General features: G+C 45.1%; 7 protein-coding genes across 7 annotated transcripts, besides 33 other annotated features; all 7 read left to right on the top strand.

The window, feature by feature from the left end:
* Positions 1–13,657: part of a sequence feature (areas merged during assembly that could not be assigned to a particular haplotype. This can correspond to areas where the two haplotypes were merged or to regions with more than two copies in the genome that were merged during assembly.) that runs on past the window's edge.
* Positions 263–360: a sequence feature (A-rich).
* Tc00.1047053504147.250 (hypothetical protein, conserved) lies at positions 611–6,133 on the top strand (the record flags this gene model as incomplete). The annotated part of the gene is made up of 1 exon (XM_814752.1): positions 611–6,133. One exon carries the CDS (start codon positions 611–613, stop codon positions 6,131–6,133), a length of 5,523 nt encoding a protein of 1,840 aa, XP_819845.1.
* Positions 6,296–6,330: a microsatellite.
* Positions 6,343–6,379: a microsatellite.
* Positions 6,578–6,600: a sequence feature (AT_rich).
* Positions 6,703–6,727: a microsatellite.
* Positions 7,003–7,031: a microsatellite.
* Tc00.1047053504147.240 (hypothetical protein, conserved) lies at positions 7,043–10,594 on the top strand (the record flags this gene model as incomplete). Its single annotated transcript, XM_814751.1, has 1 exon — positions 7,043–10,594. One exon carries the CDS (start codon positions 7,043–7,045, stop codon positions 10,592–10,594), a length of 3,552 nt encoding a protein of 1,183 aa, XP_819844.1.
* Positions 10,421–10,464: a microsatellite.
* Positions 10,704–10,800: a sequence feature (T-rich).
* Positions 11,125–11,171: a sequence feature (A-rich).
* Positions 11,269–11,292: a microsatellite.
* Positions 11,591–11,610: a microsatellite.
* Positions 11,795–11,830: a sequence feature (GA-rich).
* On the top strand, positions 11,951–13,186 carry Tc00.1047053504147.224 (uncharacterized protein; the record flags this gene model as incomplete). The annotated part of the gene is made up of 1 exon (XM_814731.1): positions 11,951–13,186. One exon carries the CDS (start codon positions 11,951–11,953, stop codon positions 13,184–13,186), a length of 1,236 nt encoding a protein of 411 aa, XP_819824.1.
* Positions 13,357–13,391: a microsatellite.
* On the top strand, positions 13,471–14,430 carry Tc00.1047053504147.210 (hypothetical protein, conserved; the record flags this gene model as incomplete). Its single annotated transcript, XM_814750.1, has 1 exon — positions 13,471–14,430. One exon carries the CDS (start codon positions 13,471–13,473, stop codon positions 14,428–14,430), a length of 960 nt encoding a protein of 319 aa, XP_819843.1.
* Positions 13,658–13,823: a sequence feature (areas merged during assembly that could not be assigned to a particular haplotype. This can correspond to areas where the two haplotypes were merged or to regions with more than two copies in the genome that were merged during assembly.).
* Positions 13,824–15,012: a sequence feature (areas merged during assembly that could not be assigned to a particular haplotype. This can correspond to areas where the two haplotypes were merged or to regions with more than two copies in the genome that were merged during assembly.).
* Positions 14,742–14,778: a microsatellite.
* Positions 14,988–15,009: a microsatellite.
* Positions 15,013–15,280: a sequence feature (areas merged during assembly that could not be assigned to a particular haplotype. This can correspond to areas where the two haplotypes were merged or to regions with more than two copies in the genome that were merged during assembly.).
* Positions 15,079–15,101: a sequence feature (AT_rich).
* Positions 15,281–25,734: part of a sequence feature (areas merged during assembly that could not be assigned to a particular haplotype. This can correspond to areas where the two haplotypes were merged or to regions with more than two copies in the genome that were merged during assembly.) that runs on past the window's edge.
* Positions 15,284–16,498, top strand: Tc00.1047053504147.200 (proteasome regulatory ATPase subunit, putative; the record flags this gene model as incomplete). Its single annotated transcript, XM_814749.1, has 1 exon — positions 15,284–16,498. The coding sequence occupies one exon, from the start codon at positions 15,284–15,286 to the stop codon at positions 16,496–16,498; it is 1,215 nt and encodes a 404-aa protein (XP_819842.1).
* Positions 17,035–17,057: a sequence feature (AT_rich).
* On the top strand, positions 17,348–22,891 carry Tc00.1047053504147.190 (hypothetical protein, conserved; the record flags this gene model as incomplete). The annotated part of the gene is made up of 1 exon (XM_814748.1): positions 17,348–22,891. The coding sequence occupies one exon, from the start codon at positions 17,348–17,350 to the stop codon at positions 22,889–22,891; it is 5,544 nt and encodes a 1,847-aa protein (XP_819841.1).
* Positions 22,935–22,955: a microsatellite.
* Positions 23,248–23,296: a microsatellite.
* Positions 23,416–23,455: a microsatellite.
* Positions 23,501–23,520: a microsatellite.
* Positions 23,662–23,683: a microsatellite.
* Positions 23,810–23,849: a microsatellite.
* Positions 24,069–24,090: a microsatellite.
* Positions 24,151–24,201: a microsatellite.
* Positions 24,386–24,414: a microsatellite.
* Positions 24,552–24,581: a microsatellite.
* Positions 24,585–24,605: a sequence feature (AT_rich).
* Tc00.1047053504147.180 (hypothetical protein, conserved) lies at positions 24,613–25,713 on the top strand (the record flags this gene model as incomplete). Its single annotated transcript, XM_814747.1, has 1 exon — positions 24,613–25,713. The coding sequence occupies one exon, from the start codon at positions 24,613–24,615 to the stop codon at positions 25,711–25,713; it is 1,101 nt and encodes a 366-aa protein (XP_819840.1).

Genomic DNA, 25,734 nt, shown 5'->3' with positions numbered 1-25,734 from the left:
CGTCCACGGTTGTGCTTTTTTTATTTTGCTGTCTGGTAAATGACCGGCTGCACGCGGACGTCACTCCAAGTAATACAAAGAAGAAAGGAATCTCTAATCATTCTTTTTTTTGTGTTTGTGTTTGTGTGTATTTTAAGGTGTTAATGCGATCTGAACGGGGATGAGATGAAGACGGATGTTTTACGCCATCGGTTTTTCCTTTCGTCTCCCCTTTCCTGTTTAGAGAAAAAGGGAGCTTTGCTTCAATGTGCCTGTTCTGCTGTTTTGTCCTCTTTTTTTTGTTTTTTTGTTTGGAATTTTTTTTTTCTGCCGTGTGTTTTTTCCCATTGATTTCTTCTTTTCATTTTGATTTTTTTTTTTGTGTGTGTGTGTGTTTGTGCGTATCTCTGCGTGAACGCCTGCCTTGGCTTCCCACCATTATTGAACAATAAAGGGAATAGTGTGTGGATTTTCCCGCATCCGTTTTGGGCCTCCGCGTGCGATTGAGACCGCCGAGAGCGGTGGTTTCATCCGCAACTCTCAACGCCGCCGTGAGGCTTTACTTTTGTTGTTCTTATTTGCGGTATTATCAAATTTATTTCTAGTATCTGTTCGTGCCTTTCAACTTCTAATGGGGAAGCTGAGCATTACGGTGCATGGCTGCCGTCTTTTGCACTCGCCTGGCCTTGCCGCAATAAATCCACGCATACGCATAGTTGTCGATGGGGTGTACAAATTTCATACCCGTAGTAAGAAGAACACACACACCCCAGATTTTGATGAAACGTTCACCGTGGGGAATACACATCGTCTTGCTATAGTTGAGGTGCAGACATACCATTGCCCCACGACAGGCAGCAGTGTTGAGGATGAATGCCTTCTTGGTAGTTGTCGCATTTCGATTGAGAGGCTGGTGGAGGGACAAAAAAAGTTGTTTCAGTATTTTTTGGCTGCAAAGGACGGCACGGGGTTAGCAGGAACAGTCACCATCACGTTGAAGACGGACATTCAAGGAGGTATAATGCCCTTTATAGACGATACGGATGAGAAGGAGTATGTAAAACGACTTGTGCGTCTTCTGCTGCGTTGCAATAAGGAACTTTTGGGGGACATTGACTTGCTGATGGCGTCTGTGAAGGGTCTGCCGATGCCACAGCGAGTAAGAACAAGTATGTCAAATTCTTCGTTGGAAGGAATCTCTCTTGAAAAATCGATTTCAGGCGATCGCTTTGTGACGTTTGAGGATTTGGTGGAAAGCTTATGCGCTAAGTATAACTGCAGAGAAGAACCCGGGTATACCCTCTCTCTGGTTGTTGAGGGTTGTACATGCCTTGAGCGGCCCACAATGTATCTTCCTTCAAATGTGGTTGTAGTGATCCGTGGTCCAATGCAGGACTTTGTGACGCCGCATCGGCCCTTTACCTCAAACCCGGTTTGGGGTACACCGACGGGCGCAACAAGTTTGGACATTGTAGATCCCTTCAATTTTGTCTTGGACATCATTTTGTATCAGGTTTCCGCAATGTCGAGGTGGGAAGAGCTCGCACGGGCACAGGTTTCTCTTTCGACTCTTACCCCCAATTATCTCTCGGCGAGACAGGTATTTCTGCTTGGGGAAAAATCTTTTTTTCAGCCATATATCAGGGGCATGGTCCATCTTACGTTGAGGCCGCATGGTTTTGGTGCAGTATCGCTGCAGCGGGCAGAACATGTGGATCGATTCCATGAGCGGCTGAATCGCTTCTTTTACCGGTATGACCAGCAACGAATCCCTCAGGTGGACCTTCTTCTCAGGTCCCGCTCGAATAATCTAGAGGAATTGATGAGTGAACTGGAAATTGAGTACGGTAGGGAACCAGGGACAATGGAGCTGTGGCTCTCTGTCTTGGAAGTGAGTTCATTGCAAAGTGACGCAAAATCAGATCTTGATGACAGCAATGTTGTTGTTGTGATTACGATGAGCGATCAGGTGGTACGCACAAGTCAAAAACGTGTGGTAGTAAACTCTCGCACTGAAATTGATGAAACCTTTGTTTTTGATGTCGCGCGGGAAACAGACATGATTAAATTGGAGGTGGTGCGGGCGGGTCAAGAGAGTATTGTGTATGGCCGTATAGATTTCTCATTTCGAATGATGCAGCGTGGGGTTCGTAACGACCGCACATTGCATTTGGTTGGGGCCGCTGGCACAAATGAGGCCTACCTGAGTGGTCTAATTAAAATTTCAATTTTTAGCGAGCAGTTAGGCCATGCGTATTCCATGGACGTTGAGGCAGCAAGCATGTATGCTGGGCGGCTTCGAAGGTACCTACATCTACGAGCCCCAGAGAAACTTCACCTTGTGGATATTGTTATTGACACGGTGTTTGACATTGAAGGTTTTTTGAGGGATCTCGCCAAAGAATATGGCCAAGAGGATGGCACGTACGGTGTGTATATTTCACTGTTAGGATGCCGTCAACTTCCCAGCCGCCTAGGGTTTAGCATGAACGCCTATGCCGTGGTGCGTATGGGGATCACGCGATATGAAACACGTGTAGTGAAGAACAGTACCGAGCCGGATTTTTTTGAAAATTTTGAGTTTTATGTAGATCGACCGCATGAGATGCAAATTACAATTTTTGTGATGGACCGATACGATCTTGGTGATGACAGGGAGGTGGGGCGTGTTGTTATTCCCCTCAACACGGTGCAGCTGGCGGAGCAGTGCCACCAATGGCTACCACTGGAGAAGCCGGATAAAGGCGGGGTTGCCGGACTTGTTGGTGTAAAGTACACGGTAAATGATCTCCACCTGCGCGACACGGGACACAGGGAAGGAGAGAAAAAACGGTTGGTGGAAGATCACTCGCGCGATCGTCCACGGCCGCAAAATCCATTGGCTTCATTAACGGACCGAAATCGACGACATGGGAATATTTTTTCCCGCATTGGTGGCTGGCGTAATAAATTGTTTCGTATGGCTGCACATAATTTGCCGCATGAGAGAACGATGAACGGTGGCTCCATGACGGGCAGTGATCTTAGCTCGGGACCGAGTAGCGATCACGAATTCTTCCCGCAACCACCACTGAACATCATAGACGAGAGTATTCATTCCATTGATGAATTCTGTTCCGTATCAAGGCCAGGGAGTTCGCCCATGCTTTTTTTGACGTCACCAAAAGAAGTAAAATCGTCGGCTGCAATCCCATCATATTTGCAGTTGCAACCACTGTTGCGTTATCAGAAGCGGCTGCATGTACGTGTATTGTATTGCGATTATCTTGACGACAAGAGGTGGATTCCGCCAAGTCCATACGTGATGCTTTCAACACTTGAAAAGACACAGTGCACAAAAGTTGCCTTTCTCACGCGGTCCCCAAAGTACAATGAGACACTTGTTTTCCCTATTAATGATCCGAACAACGACTATCTTAGTATCACTGTCATCACGGATACACCTTACGGGAAGAAATGTTTGGGTCACTGTGTACTTTCCCTGAAAAACATACAGAAAGGGACGCCACGAACACGACGCGTATCACTGGTTGTGTTGCCGCATCGGTCAGTGGCAATGGAAAGGGGCAACATTTGCCTAACACTTTTTGGGGAAAATTTTGGATTGGACTACATGCCCTCCGTCGACGCTGAGAATCGATTTAGCGGTTTCCTTCGTAAAATTCTTGCGAGTCAGATTCCGCAGCAGCTTCACCGCCTCGAGTGGTACATTGGCGAGTACTCGCTCAGGGAGAATGAGTTGTTGGAAAAAATATTTGCCTTGCGTGAAACAGGAGGTGAGGAGGAAGTGGCGGCAGACCTCAAGCTCAGAGTAAAGAGTGTAGCGCAGTTGTACCTGAATGGTCAACTTGTTGCCTCTGGCTTGTGCTTTGTGAAGGTGAGGGTTGGTCGCAGGACGCTTCATCGTACAAAATCTGTGCCGGGAGCGAATGGATGTTTTAACATTGATGAGGAATGTTCTCTCACCATTCCGCATCCAACGAAGCAGACGCTAAGAATAACGGTTCACGCCGATACCAAGGGAACTTTTAACTGCGGTGAGTGCGAGTTGTCTCTTTTGGACTTGCACCAAGATGTTGTGCAGGAAAGAACGCATTTTATCGTGAAAAATACCGGTCTTCCTTTAGCAACTCCGGTTGGTTACATCACAATTTCACTTCTTAGCAATAATTTTGGTAGTTTGGTCTCGCCAATGGATAGGAGTGACGAAAGTCAGTACGTGCGGCTGAGAAATTATTACTACTACTACCTTCGTGAACAATTACATTTGGTGGATGTTAAATACGGTGGTATATTTAATGTGGAAGCACATATCCAACGACTTACGGAGAAATATGGCCCTGAAGCCGGCAACTATCATCTTCATTTAGAGGTGGTTCGCTGTCAATCCTTTGTTTCGAGGGCTGTCGGTCTTTATTGTATTATTCAGTCTGGTCTCACGCAGTTTAGGACGAATGTTGTTCAGGGAGGTGGGGAGTATGTGTTTCTAGAGGCTTTTGATGTCCCTATTGGCTTACCAGAGAAGGAAGAGGTGCAACTTATTGTCATTGTTCTGGATGAGGGATCTGCGGTAGGGACGGAAATGGGGAGAACGGTCATTCCACTTCAGTACATTTTTCGTGGGAAAGAGACACGTCTCAAGCTTCCATTGGTGTATAAGGCGCAGACAAGCGTTGCCTCTTTGCATGGAGCCATTGAGGTTTTACTTTTTACCCGCGACTTTGGCGTTTCCGTGGATCAGCAACGGAGTTCCGAGGGGAGCAACGCCTACGAACGTGTAGAAGGAAGTATTTTGCCTTACCGTTCAGAAGGAGTGCATCGTCTATCTTCACTTTTTGTGATGGAACAGGCACAGAATGAAGGTTCACGGGAAGAAACACCGATAAACACACCTTTTCGCGCCTATTCACCGTCTTTCTCAGATATTCGCGTTCGGTTGTTGGGGCTTTCCGGGTTTCCAGAAGAAGAGGCTTATATTAAGGTCAGACTTAACGGTGGTAAGACACTTCTTCGAACGGGCAATCTTCAGGGCGAACGGTTGAAGTGTATTAATGAAGAATTTACCATTGATTCGTCCTTAAATATTCAGGATGTCATTATAACTTTGAAGTTGGCAGTAGTAAAGCTACGAAGGTCGTATGTGTTATGTTACTGTGACTTTACGATTCCGCAGTGCCCCTTAGGCGGGATGTCGAGGCGGTGTCTTCGCTTATTTGATTCAAAAGGAAAATTTTTTGGTAATTTGCGTATCGAGGTGGTGATGCCTGCTTCTGTTGTGCGGCGTTCTGTAGCGCGTGAAGTGTTAGATTTGAATCGGTTTGAATCCGTCGTGGATGATGTGTCATCCTTGCTGCTCAAGTATAGCCCAAAGGATCTTCGAAAATTGGATGTCATGCTAGGTCGCTGCGATGACATGCGTACGGTTCATCGTCAACTGCGGCAACAATTGGCTCCTCGGGTGCAGGCGACTGTGCACTGTATGGTGCACCGAACGGAGTTGCTGAGTCCCACGAAGGGACGTCTCATGGTGGAGACTGTCGTGAATGAGGATGTTGTGTGTGTCATGGAGCACAAGATTGCGGCTCATGGTGCTGTGGATGCAACCTCTGACACGTGTCGGGAGTTTAGTTACCCGCCCCTACGCATTGACATTACATCATGTGAAGCATTGCTTTTTCGTGTTATCGGCGAGGGTGGCGCTGAGGAGGGGGAGTTGTGCCGCGCTGTCTTATCCCTTCGCGCCCTGCTCACTCCAGAGCTGTACGATATGGGCGAAGCGATCACCGTGTCGCTTGTAAATGTAAAACGACAGCGAAACAGAGTACACGCAAGTTTGGCCGGTACACTCACCTTTTCTCTCAAAGTCCCTGCATTTGAACGTTATCCAAGGACGGTGCTTCTTTTTTGCCATTCCCCACCAAGGGTAAATCGCGATTTTGTGCGTTACTATCTTGATAGGATCTGTTCTCTTCTTAAGCATTATGATGCCAATTCACTGATGGATATCCACCATACCGTGTATGAGAAGTATGTGGCAAGGCGTGCATGGACAGTGGATTTGCCCAACCTTCTTTTTACATTGATCGAGCGGTGGGGACCTGAAGTGAGTTCATTCCCGCCGCCACCGCCTCCCACACTGCAGGATGCTCAATGATTGCCTTTTTTTTTTTTTTTTGTGTGTGTGTGTGACGTTTGTGTATTGTTTTCCACTAAAGATGATTTGTCTGGAAGAATGCTTCTTTATAAGTTATGATGCGCATGGAGGTGCACATATTGCCTTGAGGCCCAAAGTTTGCTCTGTTTTTTGTTTGCTTGTTTATTATTATTATTATTATTGTTGTTGTTGTTGTTGTGCGTTCCCTGTATATATATATATATATATTTATTTATTTATTTATATCCTTTTTTTTTTTTTTTTTTGACTTCTCTCCAAGATGATTTCTGCTCTTTATTTCTTGTATTTTTTCTTTGCACAAATGACCGACGCAAGGCAGAGGTAAATATTATTTGTGTGTCTGTGTGTGTTTATGTATGCAGGCATGTCAATACTCACTTGTCTACAAATGTTTTATTTATTTATTTATTCCCTTCCTTTCCCTTTTATTATTATTATTTTTTTTTCCCCTTCTTTCTCTGTATCTCACGCCCACAGCAGAGTGTAGTTACCGCGTCGACGAAACGCAACATCATTTTCATCAATCATTATAGAAGACACATAAAAAGGCAGCAGCAGCAGCAGCAGCAGCAGAAAAAATAACTTCAAAAAAAAAAAAAAAAAGGGAAAAGAGGGAAGGGGAGGTGTAAAAGACTTTGAGAGGTGAGAAGTTTCTTTCCGCTTGTTTGGATTTTTTTTTCACCGTGACGTGGGTTCGTTGCCGTTCCACGTTATTCCGACGGATAAATTAGAGGAATAAAAAGGGGAGGAAAGAAGAAAACAGGGCTGTGGGCCATCCACACATATATACACGCACACACATACTAAAAAAAAAAAAAAAAAGGAGGGGCAAAGAGAAGAGAAGAAAGTTTTTTTTTTTTTTTTGCTTTTCTTTTTTCCACAAGGCAGATGAACGGTAAAAGTAAATTTAAGGCTCATGACACTGAGAGTTCATCATTCTCATTGTTGCATGGCTCTGCGAGACGATCACGGCACTCGGAAAGATCCTTCCATTCGTCTCCCAGGCGGAACGGTGACTTCTCCAGCAGTCCATCGCCGCACCGTCGCCAACGTCCGAAAAATGGTCACTCTGGTCATGATCCCTTTCATTACAACGACACTTTGCCTCCAAATGCCGTGGGGCGATCAGTTCCGCCTGAAATGTTGTCTGAGGATGATGAATACCACACGCCTTATGCAGCCCCGTTGGATGCGGATGACAGCAACGCAAACAGCAAACAAAAGTTGGAATTGCGAGTGCGTATTGAGGGTGTGAAGGACCTGGTTCCTGACTCCCGCGCGATGCAAACCCCACCATCGACATTTGTCACGGTGCAAACAGCCTATGGTCGCGGGAAAACTCCTGTTATATACAACAATTCAAATCCACCTTTCAATGATGAGTTTATGTTTCAGGTGAACAACCCTGAAACAGAGGAAATTACAGTGACTGTGGTCGCCGTCACAAGTACGGGAGGGAAGAAGATAGGGCAATGTGCGTTGTCGGTTGGAAATCTCATGCAGAGAATGGAACGACGTCAGTGGGTAGCACTTGTGCGTCATCCTGGCACTGAACGAGCGTATGAGTGCGGTGAGATATTGATTTCCCTCTACTCGGAAAATTTTGGGACAGACGTTTATTCTTCACCGCTCAAGGAGAGGGAATTTCGTGAGAAACTCCGCGCGCTATTTGGAAAAGATGCTCCTCAAGAACTTCACCGACTTGAATGGTACGTGGGTAAATGTGTAGAAGACTATGATGGAGCCTATGCTGCGATATTTGACAGGTACCACAAGCCACATTGTGAATCTGCAGCGTTTCAACTCACCATTAACTCCGTGGCTGATCTGACAATGAAGAATGGATCTCCCACCACACGTGAGACGTGTTACGTAAAAGTTACTTCAAGTCGTTTTAAAAAAATTACGAAAATGGTGCCATACCACAGGCGAGCGGTTTTCAACGAAAAATTTGATATGGTGATTGACAATCCCAAGGCGGATTCCATTTCTCTTGCCGTCTACTCTGCTAACCACAAATATGGGGAATGTCTTGTGTCATTGAACGGCTTACAACCGCGTGTGCCAAAGGAACGGACACATAACATTGTCTACGCAGCGGGAACAGGGGATGCATGTTACTGCGGTACCATCAAAATTGTTCTTTGCACTGTTAATTACGGCACAGAATCACCTGTGAGTGATGCGGAAGACGAAAAGAGACGTATTCGTTTACGGAACTACCTGTGGAAGTATCTTCGTGACGATTTGCATCGCCTAGACCCCATCGTGGCATCCATCAGCCATATGAACTCTTTCATGGGGAAGTTGGTACGTGCGTATGGACCGGAGCCTCGACCATACATGATGATGCTTCGGATTCAAAATTTCCATCGTAACGAAAAAGAAGAAAAACCCAAGACTTATGCCGTTGTTGTTCGTATGGGTCCTGAAATTTACCGAACAGCCGGGGTGCGTTTCTCACAAGATTTTATTTTTAGCAATGAGACAACGTTTCCAGTGTACACGGCTGAGAAGGGTGAGCTTTTCTTTATGGTGGTTGATGAGGCAGATGCCAATGATGCCGAGGTTGGGCGAGTCGTTATTTCGCTTAGGGGTATAGTTCGGGAAAGTTTATTTCAACTCCAGCTGCCGGTCTATCAAGAAGCCCTAACGGCAGATGCCAAAGTGGTTGGTACACTTTCTATTGAAGGGATTGTTCATGGATATGGCTTGGTAAAAGAAGTTATTTCTCCAAATAAAAAAAAATATTTTTGCCAACGCGTGGAAGCACTTTTGTCCCACTATGATCCTTCACAATTACATCGTGTGGAATATCTTCTTGGTGAGTACGTGGGGCAGGAAGAGAGGCTTATTAAGGAACTTACAGACACACTCGGTCCAGAAACAGGTTCTGCTCCAATGCGGGTTCGCATCGTGAATATAAATGACTTTGCTCCCATGTGCTCTTGTTACGTTAAAGTTTACCTGGATGATGTCTTGGTGCTTCGCACAAAAGATCATCACGCCGCTAAATCTCTGGCTTTTGATATTGAAATGAAAAATGAGACGACCGTATCTATTGCAAATCCGCTGCACTCTACACTGAGGTTCAAAGTTTGTGAGCATCGACTATTTCGTGCATCTCGTCTGTTAGGGGTTGCTGAGATGAGCCTTCGTAATATGGTGCGAGATGAGCTCAATTTATGCTCACTTTCATTATTTGATGAGGGGACTCGGGAAGAGATTGGGGTGTTGGCAGTAGAGGTGCAGTCCCCGGGATTTGTGAAGGGAACCGTGACGATGTATGGTAAGCCACGCAATGGTAGTAAAGGGAGCGCGGTGGAGGAGGTTACAAGAGATGTCACATCATTGATGCGGAAATATCTTCCTCAGGAGGTTCCGCATGCACAACCCCTTATTTCAAAGGCCACATCCCTGAGGAATGCTCACCGGGAGTTACTGAAACGGTTTGCACCGGATCCGATTGATTTTACGTTTTATGTTCATATTGACAATGTTAATATGTTTCGGGCGGAGGACAAAGATGCAGTAGAAAAAGGCAACATATCCATTTCTGCTTCCTTCTTAAATGAAGAGATGCGATCTTACCTAAAGGTGAAATGGGAGGATCGAATTGATACATGCAAATACTTCCCGGAAATGCGCATGGACATTTCTTTTCTACGAGGCTCCGTATCCACACGACGTGTGCCCCCGCTCGAAATCGTTTTTTTCGAGAAATCTGCGCCAGCCGCCCAGGCATCCTCCGTTGTGTCCAAACGGAACACAATCTACAAGAGCCTTCTGTTGCCAGAAAGAGAGTTGGGTCGTATTCTTTTGTCTCTTCGAGCTCTTTTAACCAGACGAGTTTACCGACTTGGTGAGGCCTTTACGGTGCCCATTCTTCGTTCGGCTAGTCGCTCCGTTATGCCAGGTGGCCTTGGAGGCACGGTTTCTGAAGTCATCATGGGCGAAATAACATTACACGTCACAACGCCTGCCTTTGAACATATTCCACATCGGCTGCGATTTGCTCCAAAGAAGATGGAACATTATAATCGTGGATATGTTCGCCATTTCGAAAAACGTATTGCGGCATTTTATCGAGTCTACGACCCTTCCTCATTGCGTGAGTTGCATTTTACTTTGTACGAGCGCCATGTGGCGTCCGCCCGGTGGCCTCGCTCGCTGTATGACTGGTTGCTGATGCTCATTAAGCAACACGGCCCGGAGCCGATCAACGAATTTGGGCCTCCGCCAAAACTTTCATTCGACGACGACAGCGAGGAGGAGGACGAAGAGGAGGAGGAGGAGGAGGAGGAGGAGGAAAAACGGTCGCAGGAGAACGGCAGACATGCCACCGGCAAAATCACCAGACGGGAGGAGATGGTAAATTCTCTCCCATCGAGCCGTTTACAGTCACGTAGGCATCGCTTAAATCGTCCCAATACAAACTAAGCGTCAAAAGAGTGGAAAAGGGGAAAGAAAAAACCCACGCCAATAATTTGGAACGCAAATACGTACATGGGGCGCTGAAGGATTGCTGTAGGAGGTTTTCTCTTTCCCCAAAGAAAAGAAAAAAGAAGAAAAAGAAGTGACACGCAAATATACTTGAGGAATAAAGGAAAAAAGAAGGGAAAGACAAAAGGAAGAAAAAAAAAAAAGTCTGAAGACTGAAACTATAGATTATTCTTCAGTGACATACATGCATCCACGCCAATGTATATGCACGGTTGAGTAAAAGGATTATTTGGGGAAGCCATTCTTGTTTTTGTTTTTCCATCATTATTTTTATTCTCGCCTCTTTTGATTTAAGGCACGCATAGTAAAAGTGTTTTTATTATACAAGTATTCTCTTTTTGAAATGTGTGGGCTTTTTCCTCCCTTTATCGCAATGTGCATGCATGATACCAAGATGGCGATTGGGAAGGGGAAAGATATGAGTTCAAAAGTTTCATGTTTAGGAGCATTAAAATAAAAAAAAAAAATTTCTTTTTTTTCTTTCTTTTTTCCTTTTTTGCTTCTGTATTTTATTGCGCCCTGGTGGGGTTTATGTATGTATCTGCGTATGTAATTGTCTTACGGGGTGCTTGCCCTTTTTTATGTGTGTGACACGCGCAACGATTGACACCTTTTTTTTTTTTTTTTTTTTTTTTGAGGAACAAATATTAAGGAGAGGATGCATGGAATGAGCAAATGAGAGAGAGGGTATTGTGGCCCGACATGTGAGCAACAGCAAAGCGGAAAAAAAAAAAAAAAACGAGAGAGAAGAATAAATGATGGGGAGGCAATCTCCCTTATATTCAGTTTTTCATTGTTGATGTAATATTTGCACTTTATTTTGCCTTTAAGTGTTTGTCTTATTTACTGTTTTTTTGTTTTTTATATGCGTGTATATTATTATTGCTGTTTCTTCTTCCCTCCCTCCCCCTCTCCCTCGTTGTTCATTTTATGTTTTTTTTTTTTTTTTTTTTATGGCTGTTGCTTCTTTTTTCCCCCCATCAAACCCGCATCCAAACACGTCTCTCTTTTTCTGTTTGTTCCTCCTTTTGATGCGTCTTCCTTTTTGGTTTGGATTCTCTTACAAAGTGTTTATGTATTCTACTACAGGTGCTGAGCAGCGGGACTCGGAAAGCGTTGTGGGCAGTCCTGGCTGTGTTTTTTTCTTTTTTTCTTTTTTCTTTTTTTTCTTTCGCTTCTCTTCTGCTTTTATTCCTAAACGTTTTCTTTCTCTTTTTTCTCTCTTTTTATGCATGCCCGTTTTTCCTTCTTGACGCCAATGGGCATTTCTTTACGGCGGCGTTTGGTGGAGGGATGCCGCACGGGGCGAACGAGGAAATGGGCGCACGCCCAAGCAACTCGTACCCGCGTCTAAACCCAAAGCTCGTGACCCACAGGGAAGAAATTGTGAGCGCTGGCGAGGATGAGCCACAGCCAGCACCGTCTCCCGCCACACCGTCGCTGAAAAGAACAGCAAATCCTGCGAAAAAGCTGAGCGGGAAAAAGACATCAACTCATGTGGTTTCTGCACGGAAGATGGAGCGGCCGTCGGCTCGGAACGTCTCCGTGGGTTCTGCTAGTAACTCTAATTTGTTGCGCTCCAACTCACTTGCGCGGCCGTATGGTCATACCCACTCGGCGGTGAAGAACTCCACGGAGAAGAATATCCTTCCCGACGCGCGGCGTGAAGGGCCCGCAAAAATGGAGAGAGGAAGAAGCTTCGGTTCTTCTTCCGTTCCTCCGTCTGCATCAATTGCCATGAGAGGTTCCAGCAGCTTTCATGGCGGTATTGGACGCATGACACCGCACAGGTCAATCTCACACGGCAGACAGGAGTCCGGTCGAAGCACATCAGGGAAATTGATGAATATCCCAAGTTCACCACGCATAAGTTCAGCACGCGAAGCAAATAAATTTCCCACACCATCTTCAGCCCAGCGTAGGAAAAGCACTGACAGTGGAAAATTAGGGATTTTCTCCAGATCCAAAATTTCAGAGCATGCGTATGTTTTACAAGTTGTCGAGAAACTCGGCAACGCAAAAGTTGCCTATGATCATGTGCCACGCTGTGCGCAGGAAATCCCTGCACGCTACAGGCAACAATTGTCACAGTCACTGCCACCGCTAACGTCCGATAATTCAACCTCTTTACGCAACTCTGAGTTGAGGGGTAAGAGCTCGCCTCGTAAGACGACATGCAACACGCCGACTGTGTTGAAAAGTGGCGTGCCGAGTCGTTCCTTTCCGACTAGCGGCGTGTCTCGCAACCAGATGGCCAGTAATGAACATGGTGGCGTTGACGCCCAAAGGACCTCTGAAGTGTTGGATAGGAAACCCTCATTGATTACAGCCGCTTCTCCTCCGGGCAGCCGCGATGTGTTGGCACAAGGGAAAAAGAAAAACTCTTTGGGCGCCATGAGTCTCTCATCGCAGGGTAAAGGAAGGAATTTGGTTCAAAAAACAAGGGAAAAAACAATGCAACGCAAATCAGTTATTGGACTTGAACGGATGCTGCTGTTCGATACTGAGCCACCGCGGTTATTTGCATAGGAACGCAGTTTTTGGACCGTGGATTTTCCTTTGAGGGGATGATACATGCAAATAACGGCGGGTGTTTTTCAAGAATGTCATTTATTGAGCTTTGCGTAGAAGCATTCCAGAAACAAAACCGATTTGTTTTTGGCTGAAAATTTATTATCATTATTTAGGGTTTCTTGTGCTTTTCCTTTTTTTTTTTTTTTTTTTCTTTTCTTTTCGGTAAAGTTGACTTTCAGTTACACGTAGGTTAGATCAGTTTAAATAAATTGAGGGCACTAGAGGTGCCGTCTCGCCAGATGTGGAGCGGTCTCAAGTTGGAGCGCCTCCTTTACACATTTCCGGAGACAACAACCCCCACGGGCTGGTCCCAATCAGACCCGCTCCTGTCTTCTCCGCTTGGAGAAGCCGACGCTAATGAAGGGGATTCTTCTGCCGTTTTTGGCGAGGATGTTAATGTAGAGCACCGTCATTTCAATAATGGGGAGCGTAGAAGAAAATTGGCGCTGCGGCCTTTCACTGTTCCTGCCTCCGCCATGGCAGAAGAAGGTGGGGAGGAGGGATCACACGTTCATTTAGGTTTCTCCTTCCCCGGGGAAGGAAAGTTTGATGAAGAACCGGAGGCCGTCCTCTGGTGCCCGCAAGGCAATTGTCAGTGGCTCAATGAGGAAAGCGATTGCAGCCAACGCAGCGCAATGAGTTGTCCAGCACGACCGACAAAGACGACCATTCAGCTTGGCGATCCCGGTGCACCAATCAAGAAAAATCGTGAGAGAAAATACATTTGCAACGATGCAGATGAGAACTCCAACAGCCGCGTAGGACCGGCGTTGTACCACCAACTTGAGTTTTTCCAAGAGAGCAACAGCGTTTCGTTCCCATGTGAATCTTCTGCTCTCTCTCATATTACGCCTCTTGATGAGACCGGGGAGTCCGTTGACCTCGCCAATCATATGTCGCACTTGACTGTGGCCGTGTCCCCAATACAGAAGAGGCTTCTTTTTACAGGAGTACTAGACGACGCGGTCGATGCTCCTTCTGGGAGGGATGTTGGTGATGATAAAGGTGTCGGTAGTGGGTTGCAGTCGCTTCGTCGGGAAAAGCGGTTTCTGGAGGAAATGGATACGAACCGCGATGCCGCCAACTCAAACTCGATGGCATGTACAATGCCGCGTGAACCCCACCGAAAGTTTCGGCGCATAGACGCAGGCGAGAATGATAGAAAGAGCCTTGACAACCACTTTCATAGTCGTCGTTAGAAAGAGCATTGATGGCGAAATGGTGTGCATGTGTAATTTTTTTTTGTCTATGAGTACTTGAGAGCAGGTGACATTGATCACAAGAGAGAAGGTCTTGCGTGGCCAAATGACGAAACGGGAAGGGAAAAAAGGATACACGCCGAGTTTTTTTTTTTTTTTTGCTTTGCTTTTTTTGTGATGAATCATTTTACGCGTACACATCTTTTTTTTTTTTTAGGTTAGATGCACTCATTAGATGGTTGAATGCACATGTACATGTATTTACGTGTTTTTTTTTTGTTTTTTTTGTAGTTCTCTCACGAAGCTTTCCCATTATTATTATTATTATTATTGTCGTTATTATCATTAACATTAAATTTTTTACTCCCACTGTTATCGTTGTTGGTGTTAATTCTCCTCACGGCTGTGGTAATGCAACATCAACACGCTAGGCATGAACTGAGGTTTGTGACTCTTGCTGCCTATTGGTGTGTTTTAAAACGCTGCCATTTAAGCTTTTGTTTGTTTGTTTTTATGTGTGAAGCCGTTGAGGAGACGGGGTATGCACCACCCCCTTGTTTTTTTTTTTTTTTTTTTTTTACTTGCTCGTTCATCTGTGCACTGTGATTTACCGATGCAACTATTTTTTTCGCGTGCGAAACTGTGGGGATTTTTATTTATTTATTTATTTTCTTGGGTCATTTGCGGTGAAACTGGAGGAGAGGATAACACGTGGCAGCAAAAAGAACGCTAAAAGAACACCGTTGGCGCCAGCATCAACAACAACAAAAAGCACCAGAGAACAGGGAGTAAAGACAGAGAACAACAAAAACAAAAAAGGCAAGAATTCGAAAAAGAGAGAGGGAAGGAAGCGATGAAAACGGCCGTGAATACCAATAGAAGCACACACGACCCCGTCAGCACGTATTTTCTTCAGAAAATTCAGGAGTTGCGTGCGCAGGAAAAACGTTTGCTTGACAATTATCTTCGTTTAGAGTCGCAGCGGAATGAACTCAACAGACGGGTGCGCCAACTCAAGGAGGAAGTGCAAATGCTGCAAGAGAGCGGCTCCACCGTGGCGGACGTTGTGCAGGTGCTTGGTAAAAACAAAGTACTTGTGAACGTCAGCTCCAATCAGGGAAAATTGATTGTTGATGTGGAAAAAACAATTGACGTCGCCGAGCTCACGCGCAACACGCGTGTGGCACTACGGAACGCAACCTACGCCATTCATTACATTCTACCGACCAAAGTTGACCCCCTTGTGTCACTCATGAAGGTTGAAAAGGCGGGCAGCGACTCCACGTATGATGAGATTGGTGGACTTTCTCGCCAAGTAAAGGAGATTAAGGAAGTTATTGAGTTGCCTGTAAAACATCCCGAGCTTTTTGAGGCATTGGGCATTGCTCAGCCAAAAGGGGTGTTGCTTTATGGCCCACCAGGCACAGGCAAGACTCTCCTTGCCCGAGCCGTGGCCCATCACACAGACTGCACCTTCATTCGGGTAAGCGGGGCAGAGCTGGTGCAAAAGTACATTGGCGAGGGCGCTCGACTTGTTCGTGAACTATTTGTCATGGCGCGTGAACACAGTCCGTCTATTATTTTTATGGATGAGATCGATTCCATTGGTTCATCTCGTCTGGAAAACACTGGCCGCGGTGGCGATAGTGAGGTGCAGCGCACCATGCTTGAGCTTCTTAATCAGCTTGACGGCTTTGAGTCGACACAGTCCATCAAGGTGATTATGGCCACGAACCGCATTGACATTTTGGATGAGGCGTTGCTGCGTCCGGGTCGTATTGACCGCAAGATTGAGTTTCCCGCGCCTGACGAGGCGGCCCGCCTTGAAATTTTGAAGATTCACTCGCGAAAAATGAACTTGACGCGCGGGATTAATCTGAAGAGTGTCGCGGAGAAGACAAATCACTGCTCCGGCGCGGAGCTCAAGGCCGTTTGCACCGAGGCTGGGATGTTTGCCCTGCGGGAACGCCGTGTGCACATCACGCAGGAAGACTTTGAGCTCGCCGTGGCTAAGATTATGCACAAGGATCAAGACAAAAATGTTTCTTTGAAGATGATGTGGAAATGATGAGGCGTCGAAAGGATTGGAAGCCATGAAGAAAGCAATTAAGCGGTGGAAGAAGGAAAACGAAAAGGAAATCAAAAGAGGGAGCAGGGGCCCTATTCTTTTCACCCTTGCTCGCCTATTTGCCACTCTTTTCCCCCGATCAACAGTACGTTATAGACGCTCTTTTGTGTTGTTCCCTCCACTTATGTGTGCGTGTGTGTATATGAGTTGACTCTGGCATTCTGCCTGAGTGGAAAAGATTAGTGGAATAGCACAAGCTTTTTTGGACGTGGCAAACCAGGCAAGGAGTGAATGGGTTGGGGGAACAGAAGGTGTGCGAACAATGAGGGCGGACAGAGCATCGGATGTGGAGTGCCCACGAAAAATGAAGTGATATATATATATATTTATGTGCCGGATGTGATTATGCTCTGTGTGTTGGTTATGTTAAATGTATTGTTATTTATTATCTTGTAAGAAGGGGGAGAAAAGAAAAAATGAAAATGAAAATGTTGTCATTTTTTTTTTTGTTTTGGAGGAATTTTCGAAAAATTCACTTTTTAATTATTATTTTTTTTTTCCTTCTGCTCTCTCCCAGATCCTTCGGAAGTAATAGTTCTTCTGCTTGCAGTACGACCCCGAGGAACACTCCCGCCCTTTCCCCCCCCCCCTTCCCACACATAAACACACACATAGCAGCATCTCTCTATCTATCTATATATATATATATATTGCTATCCAACCAACAACAATTTCCCAGTATCGGTGCGTAAAGTAAAAGCAGGCGGCAGAAGACAAGCTTGCAGGCAAAAAAATTACAAGCCCATTTCTTCCACCCCGAAAAATTTAAAAACGAATCGTTTCTGTGCCATGAATTCAGCGGAAGTGTCCGTCAGACTAGCATCGCGTGATGATTCAGCCACACTCGTTGGGGAGCTAAAGAGTTCACTTTTAGTTTTTAAGCGTGGCAAATCCGAGGATGCATTCCAAAGGTTGCTTATGGCGTTGAATAGAATTTGCGTTGCCTTCTGCTTTGGTGACGAGGAGTTTATTCGACGGCTTGATGTTGAACGCTACGCGTCGGTGTTGGTATCGACACTTAGAAGCGTTTCTCGAAATGAATTTTCTAGGTTGCGTTCCGTCACGGTACAGGCTCTTGCACTACTGGCCGATCTTGTACCACGTGGTGGTTTGGCGATAGCAGCGGCAAAAGGTATTCGACCGTTGTTTTGTATTATGAAGGATGTGAAGCTTCAAGGCAATGAAACGTTTTTGGAGGAGTTGCTGAAATGTATTAGTCATGTCTCGGCGGAAGCAAAAGCATCCCTGGTGCGTGAATACGCCGTTTCTTTCATCACAGTCCTAGAGGCTCGGGTGGAAACACATCATCTGCGTATGTTGTGCTTGAAGTGTTTGTGTCATCTTCTTGGGGCAGCGCGGTTGAAGGATTGGAACAAATATTTCTTAGTCCCTTGCAACAGTCTTGTAGTGCGGTTTAACCAACAGGTAAAGAGAGTGTTTGGGGAGAGCAAAGATCAACCTTTGGAGCGGTTGTCAAAGGAAAATGAAGCGTACATGCTGCGTCTTACTGAGTGCGTTGCACTTATTTATGATCGCATACTACGCACAAGAGAGCTCATCTTGAAAAATGGTAGTATTCTGGAAAATTCTTTGCCGGCGTTTGTTAATATGTTGGTACGAACTGCTTCCATGGGTACACAGGGGTCAACATTTCGAGATGCTGTCTGTTCACCCTTGCTGACGCTTTTCTTTGCCGATCCCCCTATATCTTTAAGGATGTTTCTTAAATATCACGTGTTACAATCCATCTGTGGAGTTTTGGCTACGGTGCTGGAAAGAACGACGAAACGAATTTCTTACAGCGGTGTAGCCTTTGCCGAGGCATTTCTATCGAATGATGTCAGTGCAATTCCCTTTATGGCAGAGGAAAAGCAAATCATTCATTTGTTGGAGTTTTTTCTGGTAATCTTCCCAACTGCTTTGGTGGCCCGTGAAAGTGACTATTATGTTACATTACCACACTTTGTTTGGCAATGCGAAGATGACTTTCATAACAGAACTGACTGTACTGATAGTTTGAGCAAGCAGATGGAAGGGGAATACAAAAGACAACGCAGACTTTCAGCTTTTAAACCATATGAAGTATGTCATGCTTCCCGCACACTCAAAATTGACTTTGATAACATGCAATACATGAGCAATGAATTATCTTCTTACCCACATAGCCTTGGTCGTCATGCATTTCTCTCCGGTTATGTTCACAGTCGAGTCATGTACTGCACTTGTGGGGACAAGTTACTTTTGGATGCAACAGATGAGAAATTCATTCCAAAGCAACATGGAGACTACTCAAGTGAGTCACCCAAATGGACGTACCGGCATCAAGACAATCCTCTGGTGGCAAGCTCGACGGAGGGAAGTAGGGCGGTCAATGAAGACATATTTTCTACTATAACAGCAAGAAGTACGGATGCTGCTTACAGTCATAGAATCGCCCATACTGGTGGTTTACGGGAGGCTGCTATCAATAGGCGTTTAGTGGATGGAAATGAATGTGGTTCGTGGTGTGCCTACATCGCAGGACTTGTGCGGCAAGGGGAGCGACAAACTGGGAGGCAGAGGTCAGGGAATAAAACGGTTCAGAGAAAAGATTTACTTTTATGTGATTTTTTTCGTAATTCTCGTGAAGGGATTTTAAATTACTCCATTATTCGCCTACATTTTCTACATGATTCCATGATTCAACTGATATTGTCGTGGTGTCTTCCAGTTTTGACGACTATGGTCAGAAAAACGGTTAGTCCCATTATAGCGCGTCACTGCTCCATCTTGATACTTCGGTGTGTGGATCTTTCGGTAGAGTTTTTCCGTGATGACGGTAACCGTTTCCGCCCAAAGGTCATGGAGGAACTGCGTCAGAGGTTTAACATAGTATGCTCCCAACTGGGACCGGTTTTGTCATACTTGGCTACAGCAAATACGAATCACACGATTACAGCATTTGTGCAGCCTTTTAAAGAATTTCAATATGATCATTCATTTTTGCAAGCCCTGATGGCGGTTGGTTTGAAGCCCAACAGTCGGCTGCCGGCCATGACTTTACGGTGTGAAATACAAATGAGTGCGTTAAGTTCAGTGTTAATTTTACAGCATGCGTCTCGCTCCACAATGTCTATATTTAATGGTAACCAGAAACTTATCCTCTGTCGAATGCTTGAAAATCTAACGGTTCGTTTGAGTCGACATCAGGGAGTCCTTCGGAGTTCAATTTATGGTGGTACGGGGATCATTCTGTGTCCTTTTCATGTGACCGCCGAAAAGATTGAAGAAGTACATGCGAAACTTATTGAGCAGGCCATTTTAGTTATTTCTCTAGACTTGGGGAAGGTTTATAAAGGGCATGGGGGTACATTTTTGAGCAGTCCATTCAAATTGACTTCAACAAGTTCCAGTTCGAATCGGGATCATACAAATTCTTCTGTGACGAAGACGGCGATTCTCGTGGCGCCCAAAAAGTTCAACATCCCGGAGAGTTGTATTATTTCTGACATTATGGTTCGTGCAAACATGTACTCGGATCTTCCCACAGGGGTTCAAAAGGTGTTTGCTATTCATGAGTACATGTTGGAATGTGAAACTAATCTTTCTTCTCTTGTGTATGGACATCCGGAATTTTTGGAGGAACTTGCAGGCGAACTACAGAATTCTACGATTGAGCCTGCGTTGAATAAGGAGCTGGCGGAAGCATTTTCGCATGTTAGAAAGGGACTTCTTTCTGTGATCAATAAGAACATAGGGCTTGTGAATGCTGAGGATGCACCTCCTATTGAGCGTCAGTCGGTAAGACCAGCACGTCGTCTTCGACGTAACAAAATTACATTGGCGATGGCGAACCACATATGGACACCCCTACGGGTGAAATTGGAGTCCTTGGATTTCACTGAGACTGATGAACACTCACCTTCCTCTGTGGGAATTATAATTATTGCTGATGAAAGGTACACCGTTTTGGATCTTTCTTTGGAAAGAGAAACGGTTAGTATTCTTCCAACAATGCCGTTGAGTCATCTGGCCAAGCACATAGTTCTTCAGTTGAATCAAAAATATATGGATGCGGGGAAATGTAAAGCAGGGGTGCGATTGGGGCGAAGGCACACCGCACCAGATGCTATGGAGGTGCAAAGTTTATATTCTACGAATAGTCTTTTTTTACCTAAACTGGAGAGGGTGGAGGGCGATTTAGGGCAGTCATTTTTGTCTCGTTCCTATTCAATCTTGGATCCACACGTTGCGAACGAACCAGAGAGTGCCGAATCCTCCTTTTCAAATGGGTCACTGGTATCGTGGGAGAATAATTATGGGAGTGAACGGCGTCATAGCGCGGCATCGGTAAGGGTACAAAGTACCTACGATCGGGAGGAGTCTGCTGAAGGATTTTCCATTGAGAGGCAAACTTTACCGGACCCGAATGACGACACGTCATGGAACATTTTACCAAGTAACATTGTATTTTTTTACAATGGTAAGCCAGTGGTGGATTTATCAGTTTCTCTATTAGAACTCTTTTGGGATTCTGCGACGGTGTTGGCAAGTGGAAGGGTCGCCACCACGGAGAAGGAAAAAGCCGGTGAGCAGTTAGCAGCCACAGGGATACAGCGCATGCTTGCAATGTGGTTAACGACACAGACCATTCATTATCTCGTTGTGAAGGAACCCTTTATGCAAAGTCTTGATGGTGTAACGGAGGATAGGGCATATGGTACCAGAATCAGCTCACCGAAGAAAGTTTTCACACATTTGTTAAGTAGTTCGGAAACGCAATCCTCTTTGAAGGTGGCAGCGAAACTGTTAAATGAAATGCGGCGGGTTTTGCTATCAGTTAAAGCCACTCTGGGTTCTTCCGAAGGAAGACTTTGTAGTGCTCTCATTTATGGATTCCACAATCATATTGGTATTTTTATGTTACCGTCGGTCGTCTGGCTTCCTCTCTTATGCTCATCGCTGAACGAGCAGCAGGATCAACACCTTGCCAGTTACATTCTGTGGAACTATCCGCAGATATTTAGTTTGGACGTTCGACGAGCGCTAATTCAACTTATTTTTTCAGTACGTCGTGTCCCGATTGTGATGCTGGCCAAATTGAAAGAGTCAGCGCGTCTAACAGGGTACGTGGCCCCAGTACATGGTTTGGAATGGGTCACGCCGGATGTGGATATGCGTTCCACAAAGAAGGTGATAGTACAGCGGGATAATCTTTTGGAAAGTGGCTCGAATGTGTTACGTACTCACGCCATGTGTCCTTTACCGTTGAGTGTGGAGTTTGAAAATGAAAATGGTGTCGGCGCAGGGCCTGCCGTGGAGTTTTACAACTTATTCTCCGCTCAGCTTCAGGAACAACGGCTAAACATGTGGCGAACTGAAGAATTTACAGATTCATCTGGGGCTTTGACAAAGCGTGTGCAACTTCCTTTGTTTCCTGCGGTGTGTCAGACGGCGAAATCTTTGTCCTATTTTGAACTCTTGGGTTTACTGGTGGGGCGGGTGCTGCTGGAGGGACGTGTAGTCGACCTTCCTCTTCATCACTGCTTTATTCAAGGAATACTTGGCAATCTTGAGAAAAACCGACTGCGTGACATTGATCCAGAGTTGGATTGCCACCTTTCCCGACTAAGTTCTCTTTCTGAAGAGGAGCTTATTGCTTGTGATTTGACGTTTGTTTTGCCACGCCCGGATGCGGCAACGGCGGGGGAGGAGATTGAACTTACTCCCAATGGATCCATGAAACGTGTTACTGGAGTCAATGTTTCTGAGTACGTCACGGCGGTTCGGCAATATTACTGTAGGACCGTCCTTACTGGACCTCTCATGCACTTTAGACAAGGACTACGCTATGCGATGATTCCATCCTATCTCGAACTGTTCAGTGTGGAGGAGTTACAGTTGCTCATCTCTGGCCCAGATGGTAAGATTTGGGAGCGGCCGGAGGATCTCGAGCGAATCATCATCTTGTCCCATGGCTACGACAAGGATTCCCCTGTTGTGAACTTTCTCCTGGAGGTGGTGAGCAGCTGGGATGCCCCACTGCAGCGTGCCTTTTTGCGTTTTGTAACTGGCTCCTCCCGTCTTCCCCTTGGTGGGATGCGGCCACCCATAACTGTTGTGCGCCGTACACTTGGGGTGACAGAGGAGGAAGGGGGAAATGCGTCTTTTTCGGCCGCTCCATTCTTTGGGGAGGAAAGTAGAAAAATGCAGCTTCTCATGGATGCGTCGCTGCCGACAGTGAACACCTGCGCACATTACCTCAAATTGCCAAGCTACAGCAGCAAAGCCCTGTTGGAGGAGAAATTGCGGACCGCTGTGACAGAGGGACAGGAAAGCTTTTTACTGACGTAACAACAAAAAACACACGAACGTGCGTGAAAAAAATTATATATTTAAAAAAAAAAAAAAAAAAAAACCGTCAAACGAAATAAGTAATATATATAAATATATAGACAAAAATATAAAGTAAATGAGAGGCTGAGGAATGCCAGAAGACAAGTAAAAAAAGAAAAAAAGAAAAAAAGTGAGACGTAAAATGATCCGATGAGGAAAATATATAGTCACCCAAGAGAGAGAGAGAAAAAAAAAAAAAAACCAACGAAGCAGAGCGAGACAGTACGCCCGGCTGCATACGATTATTTAGGTCAAAAAAAAAAAAAAATATCGGTGAATTATGCAAAAATTTCATTTTTTTTTTTTTCTTTTTCGTGTGTGTATATGTATGTATGTAAGTGAGTGGGTGAGTGTGTGTGTGTGGTAATTCTTATGTGTCAATGCGTATTTGCATGTATCTTTGTGTGCTTCTTTGCTTTTTGGTTGGAGAATCAACCAAAGAAGAATATTGGTATCAAAATGATCACTTTTCTCTTCTTGCCTTCTTTTTTTTTTTTTTTCTTTTCATTTTTTTTTTTTTTTAGGGGGTTTGGTGGTTTTGACGTCTAGCTTTACCCCACTTCTTCCTTGTTGTTGTTGTTGTTGTTTTGTGGGGGTGGAGTGGGGGGTTGTGCTATCAATTATAACGATTTCTATAATTAATCCTATCATTACTGTTATTACTATTAATATTCCGGATTCATTTTGCCTTTTATATATATAAGCTATCTTCTTTTTGTGTATTGCTCTTTTTTTTTTTTTTTTTTTTTTACTGTAGTCATGCGACAAAAGCTAGTGAGGGTGCTTTGGGGGAGAGTTAAAGGAAAAAGTGAGGTGGAGGAAAGGAGGGAGGGCATTCTTTCTAACTTTCTCTTTTTGTGGGGTGCTTCTCCATCGTTTTTTTTTTTTTTTTTTTTTTTTTTTCCTTTTTTCCTTTGCCCCCTTTTTTTTTGTTTGTCTGTTTGTACGATGTCTGAGAGCCGACTTGTGTGAAGTACTTTGGGGCTGCAGTGATGGAAGGTGTCAGGGGAACTCTGCCGTCGGCCAGTGTGCTTTTTTTTTTTTCTTCTTTTTATGCACAAGCCGAGCAACAAATTACTTTTTTTTTTTCTTGTTTTTGTTCTTTTTCCTGCCAGTTTTGCCCCTCTCCCTCCCCTTTTTTTTTTTTTTTTTTTTTTACAGACCAGCCCTCATGCGTGTCCTCTTGTTATATAACACACGCATAATACACATACGCGTATATATATGTATGTATGTATATGTATGTATATTATGTCATGTATATATATGGCTGTGATAAATGTGTATTGCGACGCGTATTATTCGCGTCGGCTTTTCGTGGGGGCTGGCAACGTTGCGTCGTAATGAAAAGTGGGGTACACTGCGATCCAACATGCCTCTGGTGGACGCGCCCTGTCCTCCGCTTTTTTGGCTCCACCAATTCCTGCAATGTGAGTCCGTGTGTGTTTGTACTTTTTTTTTTTTTTTTTTTCTTTTCTTTTCCTGCGGAGTTGTTGTTGCGTCTTTTTTTGCAGGTGTTGGGCGCGGAAAACACTACGCGGGTTCCCATTAATTACAGAAAAAAAAAACAAGAGAATACACACGAAAGAAGTGAGAATCAAAGACATCTGGTCGAACTAAAAGAAAAAAAAAAAAAGAAAAGAAAAAACGGTAAAAAAAATATTTAATAAAACGAAGGCATGTTAGGCGCACGACGTAATATCATGGCCAGAAAAACTGTTTCAGCAGCTGTAAGAACAACGGCGCTGCACGTGAAGGCCCCAATGGTGGCGTTATTTTTTTCGAATCGTTGTTGCAGTGTCAACCCAGCCGTCCCCAAGACGGGAGGGTCAGACGCCGCAGAAGTCGCGGCGAAAAGGAAGGCAAGACCTGCTTTGCAGAACGATCACGACCAGTCCCATGGGAGTTCCCTGTACATGCCTTTCATGGGATCATCATCACGCTTCACATTTGCCTCCCCCATCACGACGATAAGCGATATAAACGCGTTAGAAGGCGAACGATTAACTCATTCCCCACCTCAACGTTTTAGTGACCACTGTTGTATTTATCTTGTGAAACTTCTTCGGTGGTGCGCGGACAAACTTTTCCGCGAACGTTATCTTCACCGTGCTACCATGTTGAAGGTCATTGCCCCCGCGCCGCCGCTGGCTGGTGCCATGATAAGCCATCTTCGAATGATACTTAAAAAGGAGAATCCAGCGTATATCCCTGGGAAAGGGGATTTTGCAACAGAGACACGTGGACTTTTGGCGCAGGCGGAATCACATGCATCTCATATTCGAATTCTTATGTTGTTGACCGAGATTACATATGTGGAGCGCGTTGCAGCAGTGTTTTTGCAGGCGATACATTTTGCAATTTTTGCCTTTCTTTTCTTGCTGTCTCCGCGGGTGGCTTTTCGTCTTATGGGGTATCTTGGGGAAGAGTCGGTGGTGATTTGGACTCACATGATCAATGACATTGACTTTGGAAAGGTCACTGAACGAGCGTTACCGCAAGATGCCATTGAGTACTGGGGCCTACACAAGTTAAAATACACAAGGGCCTCCGCGGCGGATGTGAAGAGGTTTGATGTACGTGAAAATTGTGATGAAGAGGCCACGACAGGAAAGCATCAGCAGACATCAGACGTACCAGAGGAGGAAGAAATCACATTGCGTGATTTAATTCTGTTGTTGCGTTCAGATGAAATGGTATGGCGTGAGGCATGCCACCGAATGGCAGACGAAATGAATCTAATTCGTAAGTCGTCTTTTATGTCTTCATTCCTATCGTAAAATTGTTTTCTCTTTACAGGT

This window comes from Trypanosoma cruzi, genomic scaffold (assembly GCF_000209065.1).
Source record: "Trypanosoma cruzi strain CL Brener 1047053516765 genomic scaffold, whole genome shotgun sequence".
NCBI lineage: Eukaryota > Euglenozoa > Kinetoplastea > Trypanosomatida > Trypanosomatidae > Trypanosoma > Trypanosoma cruzi.
This window is presented reverse-complemented; position numbering and strand designations above follow the sequence as displayed.